At 40.6% G+C, this 19,772-nt stretch overlaps 1 protein-coding gene and 1 long non-coding RNA gene across 11 annotated transcripts in view; one reads left to right on the top strand and one right to left on the bottom strand.

Moving 5' to 3' along the window:
* Positions 1-12,407, bottom strand: part of RBM20 (RNA binding motif protein 20) — a 110,643-nt gene extending 98,236 nt beyond the window's left edge. For 2 of the 7 annotated variants that reach the window (XM_028730310.2, XM_028730311.2), the window contains exon 1: positions 6,738-7,391. In XM_028730310.2, coding sequence (XP_028586143.2) covers positions 6,738-6,901 — 164 coding nt within the window. In that variant the 5' untranslated portion in view covers positions 6,902-7,391. Of the gene's footprint in view, positions 1-270; positions 339-524; positions 663-6,737; positions 7,396-12,252 lie in introns of those variants that run through there. The other 5 variants (XR_013393196.1, XM_028730314.2, XM_028730309.2 and 2 more) reach the window with 5 other exon arrangements.
* Positions 12,403-19,772, top strand: part of LOC114597491 (uncharacterized) — a 28,230-nt gene continuing 20,860 nt past the window's right edge. For 3 of the 4 annotated variants that reach the window (XR_013393200.1, XR_013393197.1, XR_013393198.1), the window contains exon 1: positions 12,403-14,040. This is a non-coding gene — a long non-coding RNA (uncharacterized LOC114597491). The remainder of the gene's footprint in view (positions 14,041-19,772) is intronic. The other variant, XR_013393199.1, reaches the window with a different exon arrangement.

The following is a 19,772-nucleotide window of genomic DNA, read 5'->3' as shown; positions in this document are numbered from 1 at the left end:
TAAAGAGTGGAGAAAGGCCACTCAGATCCTCATCCCACCTACAATGTTAGTATAATGCTACACTGACCATAAATCTAATGTAAGCAAAAACTTGCCTGCTGAAACAACAGAGAGCCAAAAATAAATAAATAAAAAATCCTCCCCAAACCCGGCTAGAGAAAAGGGTTTGACAGGCTAAAGAGTGGAGAAAGGCCACTCAGATCCTCATCCCACCTACAATGTTAGTATAATGCTACACTGACCATAAATCTAATGTAAGCAAAAACTTACCTGCTGAAACAACAGAGAGCCAAAAATAAATAAATAAAAAATCCTCCCCTCATTCTGCCTTGCCCACATCATCACAACAGAGTACAGAATTCAGCCCATCATAGTGCATAAAGAGCAGTATATGAACCCTAGACAAGGAGACCGCATTTCAGGGGCACACAGATATATCTCGCAGACGCTGACCTCACATCATGCACACTTAGAACACACAAAGAGGAACTATGGAAAAAGAGCACTCATATTAAAAAAAGTACCTCATGCAAACAGCCTTGTCTCAGAACATATATTAGAAAGAGACTATTAGGAAAACTTCCTATCCCAGAACTGTTTCAGATGTTTTCAGCTGCTTCACTTTAGAACTCCAGACACAACAGCTACTGCCAAACCACTCCAATAATTAGATATGCAAGCTCCTCCTCTTGGTTGCATGGAAGGGGGAACAGCATGTGAGCCTGAGGCTCCCTAGAATACATACGCACCCTGTCATCATGTAAGCACAACCGTTGTCCATTGCATCCCATCAACAGACATGAAATAGCTATGACAGTAATTATGAATGAGTTGCCAAAACAATGAAGGCATTAACATTTCTACAATGCAAGTGGAGCTTTGCTAGATCTTATTAAGGATTTAAAACAACAGCTTGTAATTGACAGTTAATAAACTTAAAGGGGCATAGGACAACATATTGATCACATCTTTATAAATTAGAACTTGCCACAAAGCCCATAAAGGAAATAATAAAAGTAATAAAAGGAAAAATTCATAACTGAAATCACAATGTTTAGCTGAAAACAGTTAGTCAGAATAAAATGATGTCACAAACATTTTTAAAACCTACAAATGATGACTGTGAATAATTCCAAAATTAGTCTCTATTATGTACAATTGTAGAGCATTTGCTCCCTTAAAATTCCTAATGTATAATTTTTATGAATTTAAAGAAAAAATATATTAACTGAAATATTTTTCTATGATTTGTTCCTCTTTAGAGAGAAACTTCATAAGAAGTATTTAGAAAATTGATCATAATGTCTAATTTCATAGGCAGTTTCAGCATTTGAATGAACTCAATTTTTTTAGAGAGTAGACTGATTTAATAAAATAAACATTTCCTAGTGTCTCCACTCATGGGAACAGCAATATTAAATTCCCAGTTTCTAAAAACTCTGGGTAATTTTGTTGCAGTTAACAGGAATTCACTGTCATGTGTTTGCTTAATTTAGATAAATTCTCATTATTCTATTGAGAATAATACACATCATGGAATTTACAGGCATTGTTGCAATTCCAATCCATGTCATGTGGAAATCAATGATCCTTTCCCCTTTACAGTCTACAAAAGCACCATGTTCTACAGGATCATTCCAAATTGGCTAATGACTGGAACTAACAATGAAACACAGATAAGAAGGGAAATCTCTATTCATAAGGGGTTTCTGCAATCTTTGAAAGGAAAGCATTTCCACTGAATATTACACTTCTTCTACCTCAGAACTTTCTCTAAAAGGCTTCAAAAGCTTTTTCCCATGCTGCATAAATCTCACAATAAAAGTCTTTCCAAATGTTACATGTCGTATCCCACAGGGAAACTGAAAAAAGTTTGTATACTTATGAGATATTAAACAGCAACTAGTCTGTTTCTATATTCCATTTTGTGCATCAGACAGCAGCTGATATACACATGGTCCATTTCCTCATGTACACCAAATAGCAACAGGTGAAATAAATTATGAAAGAACCATAAAATTATGGTGGACCTTCATTTCCCCCTGAATCTTCTATTTCTCTTAAACACCAACATCTTTCAGTTTGGATTACCATGCTTACCACCGGGTTTTAAGAACTCTTAGTTCTGGTTGACTATCTTATTAATCACTGTCAAAGAAGTAGTTCATTAGGTATACAATATCTTATGTGATATGTTTAAGACAAAACTAACATATTTAGACACAACATGTGGTAAAAGTAATTCGATGTGGAACTTACCATAAAGAAAAATGTAGCTTAGTAAGCTTCTGATTAGTTCTTTTTGCTGTTTCTTAATATGTGTGAACATCAATTTACTTCTGCTTTATTTTTACAAAAGTGGCAAGACGGGGTGGGGGTGGGGATTTATCTGACGTGTCCTTCATGTGGACTGAGGGGTGGGCTAAGGCAGTGGAAATCAAAATCCCAAAACGGAGAAACTTATTTGTTATTTATATGAAACTTTCAAATACATATAAAACACCCACAAAGGAATGATAATACGAAACCACAAGAAATATAATTATAAGCAAACTATATCAAAAGCTTTTTTTGTTACAAATACTAATCCTACATCTTGAAGCCTCACACCAGTCAACAGAAAACAAAATAAATCAGTTTTAAATAACTAAACTGAAACTTCAATAAGCAAATCTTACACTACTATGTCTTAAATACTATGTCAAAAAGAGCAACTAAATTAGATTATTTCAAGAGTTTCTTTTCTTAACTGGAAACCAAATCTGTTTTGGGACATAAGGTGCGAAAGGCCACATCTATTCTTGGTATTTTATTAAGTGAGCTTTCCCCACAACTCTTGCAGTGCTTACTTTTCCCCAAAATGTTTGTTTTTAGGGAATTGTTGATAGGAAATCTTAATACTGTATCAACATATGTAAAACAAAAAACACTAATAGCATGTGGTCCTAAGCATGCTCATTTGGAAGAAATGGGAGTATAGAACTTGTATCATCATTATTCATGTATTACAGTACAACTCTATACAGGTCTTCTCAGAAGTACGTCACACTGTGTACAAGGGGCAGGGCGTATAGAACTCATATTAAAATCTGCAATCCATGAAAAGGCCCAGATCAAATCCTGACATTCCCTTGAAGGATTTATTCACACAGCTTTGTCATTTTTTTTCAACTTATAGTGGCTAGAAATTGGGAAAAAGCCAGATATGCTTAAATCATGTTGATGGCAGGATTATAAGGGACAATCCAATCTCTTGCTGCAGTCTTCCTTTCTTACTCCCACTGGTCTGAGAACAGAATTCTCTCAGAACTAACCTCTACTGTAGATGTTATCAAGGATGTGCACGCACATTCCTCAATCATACTTTTAAGTCTGGAATCCTATACACATTTACTTGGTTGCAATTCCCACTGTGCTCAATATGGCTTACTTCTGAGTAGGCACATAGAGGATTTCAATTTAAGTCTGATTAAACTTGAAGTGGATTGCTGCCTCTAAAATTTGTTTCATCCAGTCCCTTCTGATGCTGTTTATTTCCCATCAGTATTATTTCAATAATTTTTTCCCATCATGTACCACCATGGTAAATGCATCATAGATATCCAAGATCTATTGGTTTCGATTGCAAGCTCTCAAACATCGCGCTGCCACAACCTTCTGCCCTCTCTTCAGAACTCCGCTCACCCAGCCAGAATACAGCCAAATCTTTTTCATGTCTGTAAGACCATTGCCTAAACATGCCCATATACCGGTAATTTCATCCAGATTCCACATTCTTAAGGAGCGGCTGCTTTCCCCATCTGTGACCTAGGCTCTTCACTAATCCTCCACCCCCTAGGAAGTCAGATGTTCCAGTTTAAAAATCCTAAATCAGGTGGCATTTATGCATTCCCACTCAAACAAAGAACAGGTGAAATAATGTAATCAGTATATCGCAGGTGCCTAACCAAAACTGATATTATATTTGAAACATTGGAATACAAATCTACAAAGAGTTTTTATGTGAACTGCAGGACATGGGGGATAAAGAGTTAACACGAAGTCCGCAGAAAGATGCTGCCTTGCCCAAGGCCACCCAGTAAGCTACACAAATTCAATATCTGAGCGGAGATTTGAAGGGTCTCCCATAAACACAGCACTCAGTATTTCTCATCATGTTTTAAATTACTTTTAATATGTAATAATTTGATTTGTTAGAAGATTTAAACTTCTATATTAATTTAGGATACAGGATGCTGCATTCTTACTCCTTCTCTTCCTTACAATTTCCCCACTACACAAAACCGTATTTTTCCAGATTAAAAACCACACCCCACAGCAAAAATTACTATATTCCATCTGAAATTGTACCCTTTCTATAAATGTAAATGTAAGGCTATTAGCTAAAACGTTATAATTATGAGATTTAGTCAATGGTTGTGTATAAACGAATATATAACTTTCAATGTATAATGCTTATAATTACACCTGTGAAAAATATTTCTGTCCAGAAAGCGCAGAATACTTCCTTACCAGTATACTGGACTGAATTGCTAAGAGTTTAATCAAGTTCTTTCCTATAAAGAGTTAAGACTGCTATTTCATTTGTTTTACTATAAAATAATAAACATTTTACCTGCCATTTTACATATTTTTACAATAATATCAATTTTTAACCATTTTATGAGTAGGAATATTAGAATACTGGTGAATCTTGTAAAACACAGTTCACTTCTGCTTCAGCAATATGAAAATAAATAGAGCAAAACAAAATGTGTGTGATGACAATTAAGTACCTACAAGCAAAGCCATTTTCAGAACTTTTCTACATGTGTAAAAGTAATAGAAAATAATTAACAGTCAAAATAATTTGACGGCCTACTCTCTGAGTTGTTCTTCTAATAGCTGTTTTAATTTAACTTGATTTAATACCGTGTTCAGTTCGCAAAACATTTTTCAAAATTCTTATGCCAATCACTGTCTATATTAGTTTCCAAATGTTTCAGAAAATGAACCCAATAACAACATGTATCTAAACATTTTCTGTTTACTACAGTTAATATTGAAGCATATTAATTATGTCAACATGCAATAAGAGATTAAATTATGCAACGCAGTTACAAATACCGCGATCAAGTTCCACTACCATAGATGGAAGTTTGACATTTGCAATTTTACGCCATGCTGCCATGATAAAGAATGGCTGGAACTATCTTCTTTAACTCCATTTTTTAAGACACGTAATGATAGCAGGTTGTGTATTTCAGCATTAACCAACAAAAATGTTTCTGAAAAATATATTGTTTTAGACCACTATAATTTCTCATAAAGTTGTCGTGCTTAGGCTGCAATCAAAAACATGAAGAAATAAGCCCCACTGAACTCAGTGGTTCAGTGAGAAAATAGTTACTGTAGTTCTGAGAAAATATGCAAAGGATTGCATGGATAGAAGAACAATCAGAAAATAATATTGAAATATGCTTCCATCAAATGTTGTGGTTGTGGAACCCCCCAAAATAATGTATAAGTAAGGTTTACAGCGCCATACCATATTTTGAAGGCCTAGATCATCTTTCTCAATGGGAGGCAGCTTTACAAGTGCGCAGATATTAAGAAAGCTAGGATTACTCCACAAACCACCACAGTCTTTCTTCTTCATACAGCAAATTTGATGAATCAACAGAAAGAACTACTTTCTCTGGGAAGACAATGATATTAAAAGCTGACTTTTTACCACATGCAAAATTATCGCTCCACCATGTCCTTTTAAGTCATCAAGGCAAGCTATGACTCTTATAGCAACGTCTGCTATTGTAACCACTTTCCAATTTATTTAAAATTTAGCCAGGATTTATTTTATACTAATATTCTAGCCAGATTTGGGGGGGGGGGACCGTTGACTCCAATACATATAACCATTTTCCTTCAGGCCTATGGCATCTGTTACACAGTGTTATTTCAATTTCAGCTACTCTTCAGGCGTTTCATTTAATTAAGAAGAAAATACATAGAGCCCATGGGCAGATTAACATACCAATTTTCCTCCACGATGGATATGTGTGGAAATTGAAATAGATCGGTCTACTGTAATTACGCAAACTTTCTTATCAGTGTTTTTACGACCGGTACGATTGCAAAAAGCAAGCCCATTTCACCCACTGGGGTTGTTGCTCTTTACATACAGCACCAACTTGTCCTGAATTTCCATTCGCGCACATCTCATTCCCATCGAGGCCTTAGCAAGAGGAGCCTTTAAAAAGTGGGCAAGAAATGCGAAAGCTGCAACATTAACATGTGAACAAGAAGAGTGTAGAAGAAACACCCTCATGCATGTAAACATAAGATGAGCGAGACTTTCTCCCTAAAAGAAAATGCAGCGGGCGACCAAAGCGGAGGAACTAAATTGAGCCACATCCATAGGATTTTATATATCAAAGAAAATCTCACGGCTGCTGCGGAAGGTCAGAAAGAATTTTTTTTTAAATCCCTGGAGAATAAAATGGGGGTCCCTTTTTTTGTATGTGCCCCACGCGGAGATACTCCGGGGAAAGGAGGGGGAAAGACCGCTGAAGTTATTAAACAATCCCTGAGGGGAGCCTATATGCAAACAAACCTCGCTGGCCCTGCGCTGAAGAGGGAGGAGAGAAAGCGCCACCGAGCCGAAAGGGAAGCCCGGAGACCCCCCTCTCCGCCGCCTCTCTCTCTCTCTCCCCCCGCCGCCCTCCTCGCCCCAAGCAACGTCCCGACGCGGCTCTTACTTCTGGATGAGTTGGGGCAGGTTCGGCGCCGGTGGTGGCATCCCCCTGGAGGGGCCGCCGCCGCCTCCGGCTTGGAGAGGAGCCGAGGCGCGGGCATCTCTGCTCTCAGGCTGCTCGGGGCCATTGGGGTCCGGGGCCTGGTTCATGGCAGCCGCGGGGACCATTCAGGCAGCTGGCGGCGGGTCAGCCAGCACCACCCGAGCCTCCCTGGGAAGCCGCGGGGAGAGCGCCAGACACCCGACCCCGGCCGGGCAGCGTGTGCAGCAGGAACTCGACGCAGGCGGCGGTGGCGGTGGCGGCAAGTGCCCCTCGCGGCCGCTCGCCCTTCTGGAAGGTGTCTGCGCTGAGGGGGCAGCGGGAGGCTGCGGAGAGGCATTTATGGCGATGCCTGGTGCAGCGGAGCCAATGGAGGGAGGAGGGGCCCCCTCCTACGCCAGGACGGAGGCTTCTGGCCATGGCGGGGATTTTGCTGACGGGGAAGGGGCGCTGCAGTGAGGCGACGGGGCGTCCGTGACCTAGGATAGTCGTAAGAAGTCTCCCATAACGGACAGGGGAGGCTTCCATCCTTTCCTCCTGGGACGCGCGGACCGGGAAATCCCCCGGGTCCGCCAACAGCGTCTCGGCCCCCCCTGCGCGGCCTTCGGGGGGCGCAGCGACATGTTGCTTTCCTTCTCCCCTCAGGACGTTTTGGCGCCATTCCGCGCCTCGCGCCTGCACCCGCCAGAGGGTTTTTTTTGGCGCGCACAGCCTCTCTGGCGCGCACGTGGCGCCTGTCCCACTCGCGTCGCCCTCCTGTCCTTTGCGAGAGGTTCGCTCGCGTGGCCGCCTGCGCGCCTCTATTCGCCTGTGGGAATAAGGTGGCCTTTTACTCGCGCCTCCTCAAGTCGACGTGTGTTTCAGCCCTTCACAGGACCCCTAAAACACCACATTACAGCCAAAGTGATTGAGGAGACTTTTCGCCCCGTTATGTTTCTTGGGTGGCTTCCAGACGACCTGTTTGCTGATCGTTCATTCCGATCTGTTCCCTGGGAGCTTGAGGGCCTTGCCTCAAGCCATTCGTTCCCCTACTCTTTCCAGTGTATTTCCTCGGATTGTCCTTATTTTAGGGTGGAATTCAATCAAATACCAACAAATTCAGGTTGCACAAATAAAGTTTATGTGTTATTCTTGCACAGCAAATCTGCTTCCCTTCCCTACCCCATGGTTATTTTCCACAAGGAAAGGGGAAAGTTAACAATTGCTTGACATCACTGTTGAGTGTTCAATAAGCAGCATATGAGCTCCTCACAAACTTAGTGTGAACAAATCAAGACAAATGCTCAGTAAACTTGTGAAGCAACTGTTGCTGAGAAAAGTCATTTCCCTGTCACTTTCCTTATCTTAATGCAAAAGATTGTGTTTTTCTGAAGAAGCAGGTTTGTTGAGCAAGAGCACCAGGTCAGCTTCCGTTGTGCAACCTGATTTTGCCAATATGTGATAGTCGCTATTTTCACATAGGACTCAATCTGGAAGGACTCTTAGACAAAAAAACACCCCTTCCATATACAGTAGTTAACTGTGAAACCTGCAAGTAGATTGCCACATTGGATGATTGCACATCCATGCATTTCTTACAGATGCACTGAGAAAATTCCCAGCTAATAGTCATGCCACAAAGTGTATTTGACTGTCACATGGTCGGTACAGGTCATTTTTCTGGAATTTCCTCAGCAACATGGCATTGGCAGGTTTCATCCTCCTTTGCTTCCCTGCCTCACTCCCCTAGGAAGCCCATCAACACCACTCAGAGAGCGATTGAGAGTAGCAAGAAGTAGGAGGCAGCCGCTGGTTGCAGCTTCCACTGCTTGCTCACCTAAGCAGGCAACTGCAAGGAGTAGCTATTGCTGCTTTCATTCTTTCTGGGTGGTGCAGTGTGTGCAGTTGGACCCAGAACACCTACTGTGCCACCCAGAGGGATAAAGTATGGGAGGAGGCAGGGTCTGCTGCTTACCATGGCAATTGCTACCACCTGTGGTCATTATCTCTGTGCAGGGCTCGCTGCATTACCCAGAGGGAATGTGAGTCTGTGGAGAGTGTGCCATCTGAGCTTCCACACTGCGGAAGTGGTGGTTGCCCCTTGCCATCATCACTCATCTGCTCATTTACCAATCTGAGTGGCAGTGCTGGGCCCAATCCCCAGTGCCAATGCAGCAGGAAAGGGCAGGCAAGCAAGTGGAGGTGGCTGTTCTCTTGAACTGTCACTCAGTTACTTGCTTGGGATGGGATGGAAGGAGGGGCTGCTGCAGGATGTACTGTTTTAGCACACAGAGAGGATCACCCAAGTAGAACTAAGTCTCCCATGGGACCCTCTCAACAGCAGTGTCTGTTTTCCCTCAGTGGCAGCTAGTCAGATTGGTGTGACCCATATGAGGCGGCTCTCTTGAGGCTCAGCAGCTGCCTACCTGCTTCAGCCTCTGAAGCTAATTGATTTTTCATAAAGCATAAAGATTCGAAAAATTAACTTGGCCGTACAGAAGGTTAATCTTTGATTTGTTCACATTGTGCCTTAAGCTTACACTTTTTCTGTGTGCATACATATGTCTGTAATTTCCTGAACAGGCAATTTTTTCTACGCAAGTTTCTTGGTAGAGAAGAAAGGAAAATAACACCTACAATAACAGAGTTTAATTTTGTAACAATATTACCAATTTAAACCCTGGTATCTATGCAAATGGAAGACAGGAGGGTAAAGTGTATATGGGACACCATTTTATATCAAGGAATAATATATCTGAAAGTGAAACAAGATAAAGGACCTTTAAAACGTCAGTCATATTCAGTAGTTAAAACTAAACACTATGGGAAAATAATATTTATGTGAAGACTATTTAGGTGGCATTAAACAAAAAAAAAGCAGTTCAGTTGGCACAGGATTGTTTTTAAATTATAGTTTTTATCATATTCAGGGTAAGTGGTGATTTAGTGTCTGTTACACAAAATGAATGGAGGGTGGGAAACTCGGAAGAACAATTTCACAACAATAAAATGAGAGTAGTCAGACTGCAATGTGTAATCCCAAACTATGCCTGATTTACTATTGTATTTACTGCAGGTGCGCTTTTCCATCTTCTAATTTCACTAGCCTTACTACTACAGTAAGGATTTACACCTCTTTCATCACTTTTACATCTGCTTGTGCTTAACTCAGAAATGTTTTTACAGTTCCAAACTCAGGTATGTAGTGTTCCCTTTCATCAACTTCCATTTTGCTTTACAAGTTTTCTTTATACTTTTGGACCATTCCATGAAACTATGGTTCCTTCTCATCAAGACCACATATATACAACAGACTTATAAATATTGGTTTCTACTAATTGTACAGCTATGGCTTCCATTAAAAATATTGGGAATTTTAGTTTGGTGAGACTTCTGAGAATTATCTGTTAGAGATAGGATTAGAAAGTCTCAAAAGTGTCTGTAATTTCATGGTATTTTTTTTTATTTGTTGCTTTTTTTGCCATGGCAACTCATAGTGAGTTTTAAGCAAAACAAGCAAGCATACACAAACATACATTAAAACCAGCAGTAAAAAAAACCAACAATCTAAACAATCTAGAAGACAATTTTACTTTTTAAAAACTAGTTTAAAAATCCTATCCACACAAAAAGGCCATAGATAACTAAAAGACAAAGGCTTTATGAAAATGTAATAATTTCAAGGTTAAGGAGCAAAAACAAGGTAGCAAAACAGTGTCCTGTCCCTTACTATTCCTGGTTCTAAAGTTTCAAATCAATTGCTCTTTTTTCTTGTATGTTTTTCCAGCCTTAGGATATTTTTCCCTGTTTCTGAAGGAACAAGAGGTAAATTACCTGCACTGGAAATCAGTTAGGAAAACTTGGGATCTTCTATATATAAAAAATGGTGCAAGATTATGCATACACATACACAATGTCTGTCTTTGTGCTCCCACACTTTGCCCTCTGAGAAGCATAGGCTCCTTCCATACAGCACCTATAGAAAACTTATCATTCCAAGGGTTTCAGGAAACGGAAAACGTCCAGTTTAAGTGTGCTGTAGATGTGCCCCCCTTCTCCTAGCAAGTTTTTAAGCAGGTGAAATCATTTCTTAATTTTTGCTTTTGAACCTGGCAATCCACATTGGGCTTTGAGATGAAAAGGAAATGTCTGACTTATTCAAATGCTTTTGATTCCTTAAATGCCAGCCGTGTTGCAAGGCTATGTAAAATGGGAGGTTGGTAGGATCTAAACAAGAGTCTGGAAGAGACGGAGCAACAAAGAACCAAGGCTGCACAACCCAATCCTATATGATTGTCTTGTGTCATAGTAAGCCAAAATGTATTTTAGACTTCAGTTTATTCTCAGATTTTAAAATGTCTACTCTTTTGTGAAATATGATTCTCCAACTGCCCTGTCTCCTATAGACATTCACACCTGTACAAGAAGTGTGTACAGCGGCTGTAAAATACAATAACCACTCTGAATAAGTGGAAAATTCCAATTACACACAGTTTACATCCACTTGGCTGAAGTGAAAATGATTTTGCCACATGCAAAACAATGGAAGAAAAGCAAAGCAAAATATAGTCGCTCACAGAACCTTTACCACTAGCTCTTCTAAAAAATTACTTTAATTCAAAGTTTCTCTTCAACTGTGTTTTTAGGCAATTTTCCAATTATTTTTAAAAGTTTCAAACTATTCAGGTTATGCTTTCTGAATAATCAGCTTATACTATCAGAACTTGCATGTCTGTTTGTTTATATGTTAAACTGCTATTTAATGCTCTAAATTTAAGGGCCCAGTACAAACATCCAAGACAGGCCCCCTCCATCACACATATCACAGTCCCATGCTATTAATACAATATCACAACTCATGCAGTAAAAGTTTACATTCTAATTCTGAAATTGCATTTACCATATGTTTGAAATTACACTCTGATCCACACTGGGATTTTTCTACCATGCCCTGCAAACAAGCACATCCTGTCTGCTACTGTACCTTTGTTTAATATAACAACCGGCTTGAAGAAACATTCTGCTATTTAGTAACTTTTTGACTGGTATTCATAAAATTACTATCCTTTCACTGTTTTGTTTTGTTTTTATTCTGGTTTACTAACACAGCACCAAACATTCCATAAACTACTACTACTACTACTACTACTAATAATAATAATAATAAATTTTATTTATATCCCACCCTCCCCAGCCGAAGCCGGACTCAGGGCGGCTAACAACAATAAAATAGTACAACATTCTAAAAATCATTTCATTATAAAATTAATTCAAATCAAATTAATGGCAACCATTAGGCTAAAGTTCTGTGAAGATTGCCAAAGGAGGTCAATTCATTTTAAAGTTTATTTTTTAATTACAAAAACATCATCTTCCCAAAATCGATTTCTTACAAGTTCACACTCAATAGACAAAATAGTTAGGAGGTTTAACCATTCTTGCCCCCTGGGGCTATGCAAACTTCAGTGAAAGGTAGTTGTTGCTGTATTTTGTAACTTACTGTAAATGAGGGTAGTTCATGCTCCTTTCCAAAAGTACGGTAGCTTCCTGCCCTCCAGATGCAACAATTCACAAAGAAAATGCTGAGATACTTGTGAATAGATATTTACTCACTTTTTCATTTACTTATATTTTGAGCATGCAAGTGTTATAAGCAGCACTGACTCCCACTGTTCCTGGGATTAATGGCTCTGATTATTATAGGGCTTTGCTCCTCCCTCCTGTCTCTGTGGCTGAAACTTCTTGAGTGAGCAAGTCCAGATGAAAAATGCAAATATTTCTGGGTGGTATTCAAGTTTTACGCAGAATAGGCCCATTTAAATCAATGGACCTAACTTATTCATGTTCACTAATTTCAGTGGGCCTACTCTGAGTAAACTTCATTGACTACAAGTTCTGCTTATAGACGTGGGCTTGGGTGAGCAACTAGCACACTGATCTGAATGTTGCTTGTTCTGCTATAACATTCCTGTTTGGCCCTGCAAATCTCACAGAGTTTGTGCACAGTAAAATCCAATAAAAAAAATTAAAATAATAATTGTGAATTAGGAGCATATTATGTTTTGCTCAGTTTCTTTTCTTTTAGCTTTAGTGGTGAACAGTTGCTGTTTCAAAATTATGAAAGGAACAGAAAATAGTCACTCATTACATGGGGCAGTATTTTGGGATCCAAGAGCATGTGTAAACATCAGAGGTATGGTAAGTTTCACACTCCATTCTTTTCTAAACTTTCAGAATGTAGATCAAGGATTATGCTGTCACCAGCTTTAGGTGGTGGGTAAGGCAGTAATATCCCTTCACTATACGTGCAAAAGACAATATTACTTTAGCAAATGCTTTCTTCAATCAGGAGACAGTTGCAGTGTGTGGCTTTCATCAGCTGACTAAGCCTCTCTGTTGGGAAGTTTCCCCTATCACATGATAACCTGGAGAAATGTGGAATCTGTGGAAGTTTGTGTGATGGTCTTGTCTCTGTAAAATACCATTTTACTCCACTGTAAATCTTCACCTGCTTGAGTCTTGATGACACATAACCACAATTTTAGGGTTTCAATCAACTTTGAATTGTCGCTGTTATAACTTTGATTGGGATGGTATAATCTTTTCAAGTGCTTTCAAACTGCTAGGTGGGCAGGAGCTGGGACTGAACAATGGGAGTTCACCCCGTCATGTGGATTCGAACCACCGACCTTCTGATTGGCAAGCCCTAGGCTCTGTGGTTTAGACCACAGCATCACCCGCATCCCAGTTTCACCTTTATGTATTCTAAAAACATTAACAGCATTTACACACTACCATTATACAGTAGCATTCTGAGATATAAACTAGTTTCATTTCTCTTTGTGCTGTAAGATAGCCATGTTTTTATTTACTACTCATATAACAACAGCAATGTGCATGGTGCCATTCATGGTTCAAGAGGATCTAGCCCTGAGAAATCCACAATCTAAAAATTGACACGGGGACACAACAGAGGAAGTGGGGAAAGTACTATACAGGGCAGATCAATTCGAAGCAGACTTTTGCGAGGGAATGAGGAGATAATCTTTTGCTCTAGGGAACAGATCAGCTTTGGAACCAGCAGATCCATGGCTGGCTCTGCTCCACTCCCAGTTCATAACAATCTGCCTTGTGTCTCTTTGTTCGCTACCACCAGCAGTCCTATCGACTGAAATTTATGTGATCGCAGAAGGAGCCTCCACAGCATTAAAGCCCCCCTCCTGGCAGAGGGCATTGGACATGCACATCTGCTGTACCCTAAGCCCCTTCAGCAGTAAAGACGAGGCAGGTAGAATCACTCTTGTACTAACTAGGCTGTAACATTATTTATAATACTAAAAAGTATTAGCGTTATTATAGAAATGTTTAATAGTTATTGTACAGCATATTTTCATACTCATATGGGATTCCTAGAATGGGTTTTCACATTAGCCTTTCTAGCTGTTTAAACAATGAAAGGAGAGGTTATGTGGCATCCGTTGTGATTTATTTTTACCGGATGATCAGTGGAGAAACAAGATATGCATGACATGCATTGCCTTGGCCTTCACTTTCCTTTGATGATTAGGACAGAATTTTAATTATGGTGCATGCGGATTTGTGTAAGTCACTTGAAATAACAAGCGCTGGGTATCAAAACAAAAATGTCGCTTTCAAATACTGCAGCTCGTGGATGCAAAGTTACAATTAAAACAGCAACAACTGATTATAATAATAATTTATTATTTATACCCCGCCCATCTGGCTGGGCCTCCCCAGCCACTCTGGGGGGCTTCCAACAAAATATTAAAATACAGTAATGCATCAAACATTAAAAGCTTCCCTAAACATGCCTTCAGATGTCTTCTAAAAGTCTGGTAGTTGTTCTCTTTGACATCTGGTGGGAGGGCGTTCCACAGAGTGGGTGCCACTACCGAGAAGGCTCTCTGCCTGCTTCCTTGTAACTTGGCTTCTCGCAGTGAGGGAACCGCCAAAAGGCCCTCGGCGCTGGACTTCAGTGTCTGGGTAGAATGATGGGGGTGGAGACGCTCCTTCAGGTATAAAGGACTGGGGCCATTTAGGGCTTTAAAGGTCAGCACCAACACTTTGAATTGTGCTCAGAAACATACTGGGAGCCAATGTAGGTCTTTCAAGACCGGTGTTATGTGGTCTCGGTGGCCACTTCCAGTTACCAGTCTAGCTGCTACATTCTGGATTAGTTGTAGTTATAAAGATTGCACATCAGTGGCAGCCTTCACTAAAATGTAATAGTAAAGTATGCATATTGTCAATAAAGAAATAAGTTGCCATAGCTCAGGCCATCTAGTAAGTCAGCTTTTTTGCATGTATAAATGACAGTAGAGTATTTGATTGCAAAATAACCAGCAGGTTCAGCGCAAGACTCATGGATGCTGTGGTAAAGATTTTCCTAAATCTTGCACTGCCACCATAAATGTCTAAATATTTAAGTAGAAGAAGCACATTGGAACATATTTACCTCTGTTTTAGCTTGGGTATTTCCTCTATTTTTCAGGGAATAAGAACAGAGGAAGAGCCCTGTTAGATCGCCTAAAAATAAAGGCTGCAATCCTATGCACACTTACCCTAGGTTCAACCTCATTGGCTTTGTGCATAGGGTTTTAGTGCTAGTCCAGAATCCTCCTTCCCATAGTGGTCAACAGTTGTCTCTCGAAGCCCACAAGTAAGGTATGAAGCGTGTTACTTCCGGGCTTCGCCGCTCGCGCATGCGCAGACGCTCGAAATGATGCCACGCGTATGCGTGGAAGCGGCGAAACGTGACCCATGCACATGCAGACACACCATCGCATTTTGCGTTCCATTCCAGATGGGAACGGGGCTCCGGAACGGATCCCATTCGCATCCCGAGGTACCACTGTATAGAAAAATCAATCATTAAAATACAATTAAACATTGATAGAATTAAAACTATGTACATATATGAACTGTGTTTAAAAAATACGAATAATTACCGTACATAAAAACAGCACAGCACCAGTCCTTTCATTAAAGCTGTCAGTTCCCAAAGGCCTTTTGGAAAAGAAAGTCTTCACCTGCCAGTTGAAGGACAACTAGGAGGGAGCCAGTCTAGCTTCTCCAAAGAGGCAGTTCCAGAGTTTGGGAGCAGCCACTGAGAAGACCCTCTCCCATGTCCGCACCAAGCAGGCCTGTGAGGGTAGTGGGACCGAGAAGGACATCCCTGAAGATCTCAAAACCTGAGCAGGTTCTCATATGCAGGTGTTCATATGCAGGTTCTCATATGCAGGTTCACATATGGTTTTTCAGATAGCTTGGACCTACATCATGTAGGGTGTTATAGGTGATAACCAGCACTTTGAATTGTGCCCAGAAACAGCTGAAATATGTATATTTTATTGCTACTTATTATTTAGCATTTTTAGGACTGTTATGTTTGAAACCCATCCGTGCCATAGACGAGTGTCTATATAAAATGAATAAATAAACATATGAGGCCAAGGTTTTTCTGCATTATATATACAGTGGTACCTCGGGTTACACACGCTTCCGGTTACATACGCTTCAGGTTACAGACTCTGCTAACCCAGAAATAGTACCTCGGGTTAAGAACTTTGCTTCAGGATGAGAACAGAAACCGCGCGGTGGTGGCGCGGCAGCAGCAGCGGGAGGCCCCATTAGCTAAAGTGGTGCTTCAGGTTAAGAACAGTTTCAGGTTAAGAACGGACCTCCGGAACAAATTAAGTACGTAACCAGAAGTACCACTGTATGCTAAATCTGCAATCCACAGATCTCTAGCAACTGCTGGTGCTGAGTCAGGCTCCAATGAAGGAGCCTGCTGTGGGGGCGCCTATTTCCGCCCCCTCTCAAAATTGGGCCCAAGACCACGGCACCCACAGCACCCCTCTGCTTGCTGCCCATTCCAAATTGCCCAGCTGAAGCCTTCTTAGAGGGGTAGTTGGTTGCAGACCTGTTTGCTATGCTTTGCTCCTGTTGTTTGCAATCTGTAGCTCGTCCCCCCAATGCAGCGGTGTAGCTCAGGCCCCCGGAGCGTCACGTGCGCAAGGCAAGCCACCCACTGGGTGGGGCAAGCTGGGGCATATTGCACTGCATCAAGCCTCACCACTGCTCCCCCCCAGCTGTAGGGTGGCTGAGGGAGAGGCGGCGGACGGATGCAAGCCCCACACTGCCATTTTGGGCAGCGTGGCGCCTGCAGGTGCCCGAGCCACCGTGTCACATAGCCCATAGCCATTTTGTCACCCTCTTCAAGGATGACACCCAGGTGGCCCGTACCCACTGCACCCCCCTTCCTACGCCACTTGTGGGGGGGACATGCATTGGAAATATTTTACCACAGGAAAATCTAGTTATTTGAAAATCTAGATGCAAAGTTCACCAGTGAATCTAACCTTCCCTGAAGTCCATGCACATTTGCTTCTGAGCTAGGCTTTGGATACTTATGCTGCTGCAGATCCACCTGCTTTCATTTTTGTAAGAACCATATATGAGTTTGAAGACATACACATACAAAGGTATCACCGAGCAGTCATTAGCACACCGTATGGCCATGATGTTGAAATGTTTCTTATTTTCATTCCCTAGTACTAAGCGCTAATGCTTCAAAAACTTTGCAACAAGAGCCTCAGACTATTAGTGTGCCAACAGGAGCCTGGAACTGCTGTAGGTTAACAAAACATGAGTCTGATGATAATCCTCACACCAAATTTCAACAGTGGAGTATTTCATGTCATAATTCCCAGTGCACAGGGATAAACCCCTTCTGAAAAGGTTAATGCAGACAACAATCTTTCCAATGTTGTGTGTTGCTGTTTGTAGTCCCACACACACCTAATAGACCAAGCAGCACAAAGAGTGTGTGTGTGTGTGTGTGTGTGTGTGTGTGTGTGTACATGCACACACAATCTTACAGGGAAGCTTATAGTACCAAAGCATGATTCTAGAGAAGATCAAAAGTAAATGAAAGATACCTTGACATTTCATTTTCATATGAAACAATGGTATGGAAGAAAGTTTGCATGCTAGTTTTACAAAACTAAAAGCAGTTGACTCCTGTCACATGCGTTATTATGAGACTCTGCTAGTGATAACAGTCATCTTATTTTAAGCATAAAATCTCATTATTGAGATGTTTGGGGATTAGTGTTCTAAATCAGTTCAGAAGATGTCAGACTTTTCTTTTTGAGTAAAGGTGAAGCTGTTGCCATATCCAGATTAATTTAAGATGGAGCTCAGCATTTGTAACTGCTATTATTCATTTTAAACTCCAGGGAAACATCCATTAACACACATTACGGGCTTGATGTAAGAAAATTGAACTTAGATCCTATTGAAATCAATGGGATGAGTTAGTCATGACCTAAATTCCATGGATTTCTATGAGAGCTAAATTCAATAAATTTAGCTTGCAAACCTATACACATCTGGGAATAAGTCCCATTGAACTCAACGGTGCTTACTTCTGAGTACAGATTAACAGACTTGCACACTTAGTCTGTCTCCAGCTCTATGTGTATAGCTTAGATATGGTTTCCAAACAGAGTGGATATTGGTTTCATGCGAAGACACTTAGAATAATTTTGGCATGTTTTCTGATATGCAAACAGTGTTAGTCATAAAACTAGAATGCTGTATTTGGGGAAGTCAGCAAGCAGTGATTTTGAAACTAGCCATCCTGTGGTATTCGAAGACATCACCAAGATGTTAACTAATACACACAGCACAGCCTTGTGAATATTTTTACATAGGGTGTGGCTGCCAAAGCAACTGCAGGGACTTAATTAAGGCACTTCCTTAGAAGGGATGAAAGGTGAAAATGCTTGCCAACAAATACAGCTCTGTCATGGACGCATCAGTCAAAATGATTTGTGGATTGCTTGGCTTGTAAAAGTTTTATTGCAATGTGCTGTCCGGAAAGTCTCATGTGACTTTTTTTTAAAGTTGATTTAAGAAATGAAACCTATTTTATAGTTGTAAGAGCAAGTCACACTTCCTAACTGAATACTGATAATCCCCATTAAGTGAGGCAGCACACTTGTTTTAACCCATCACTCTTTTAAATTATTGTTGCTTCAGAGCCTTCAATAAGATGGTACAGTCAAAGCATTTCTGGTGGATTATTGCATTTGCAGGGGGTTGAAAGTACTTGGCCTTCAGCCTCATGTCTTACAACTTGTCTGAGGCCTCAGATAATCCTCCAGAAATACACTACCCATTGAGTTACTACTTCATTAGAGACATACTTCATCTCTGTCTGCTTTCCAAATAGCTTTCAAACATCGTACTAGCTGAATGGTAAAACCACAGAAACACAGGTGTTACTGAGCACCTGTTAGAGTAAAACAATTATAGTAAAAACAAATTGTGGAGGCCCATGAATCTGTGGTAGTGCTAACAGCAGCAACAACTATGTCTGCAAAAAGGAAGCCACATTTAATGTCTGGCTTTTTCGTTAGCTTATAAAAAGGGAAACATCAGAGACACAATTCCTGTTTGTGCCTGAAGGTGAAGTTTCTATAACAATTGCTACTTTTGAATAAGCATGTTTGATTAAGTTGTTATTTACACAGTGTGGGGAAAATACTACAACTCATAATAAATGATGATTGCTCATTTATACATAAGAATCACATCCTGATAGGCTGATTTGTCCAATCCTAATTGCATGCCTGCGCAGACAGGCACAGATCATAATTATGTAGATTCACAGACTCAGAAGTAAGTCCTAGTGAATTACATGGGGCTTACTCCCAGGTAAATGGAGTTAGGACTCTAGTGTTGCATGAAGTGCAAGCTCTCATCATAGAGTCTGTATTGCATGTGTATTTGATGTACGTTATCTTGCATGTATTCTTTACTACTATCACGTATTTCCATATGTGAAAAAGACCAGGCTATTATCATCCTGTACAGCAAACAGGCAGCGTGGGTGGGTATTGTTTTTGTTTGTTACTACATTATGTATTTTTGTGTTTTTATATTGTAAACTGCCCTGTGGTCCTCAGATGAAGGGCAGTATAGACATTTATT

The sequence above is a fragment of the Podarcis muralis genome, chromosome 6, assembly GCF_964188315.1.
Source record: "Podarcis muralis chromosome 6, rPodMur119.hap1.1, whole genome shotgun sequence".
In the NCBI taxonomy this organism is placed as follows: Eukaryota; Metazoa; Chordata; class Lepidosauria; order Squamata; family Lacertidae; genus Podarcis; species Podarcis muralis.
The sequence above is the reverse complement of the archived record's forward strand: the minus strand, read 5'-3'. Positions and strand labels throughout refer to the sequence as shown.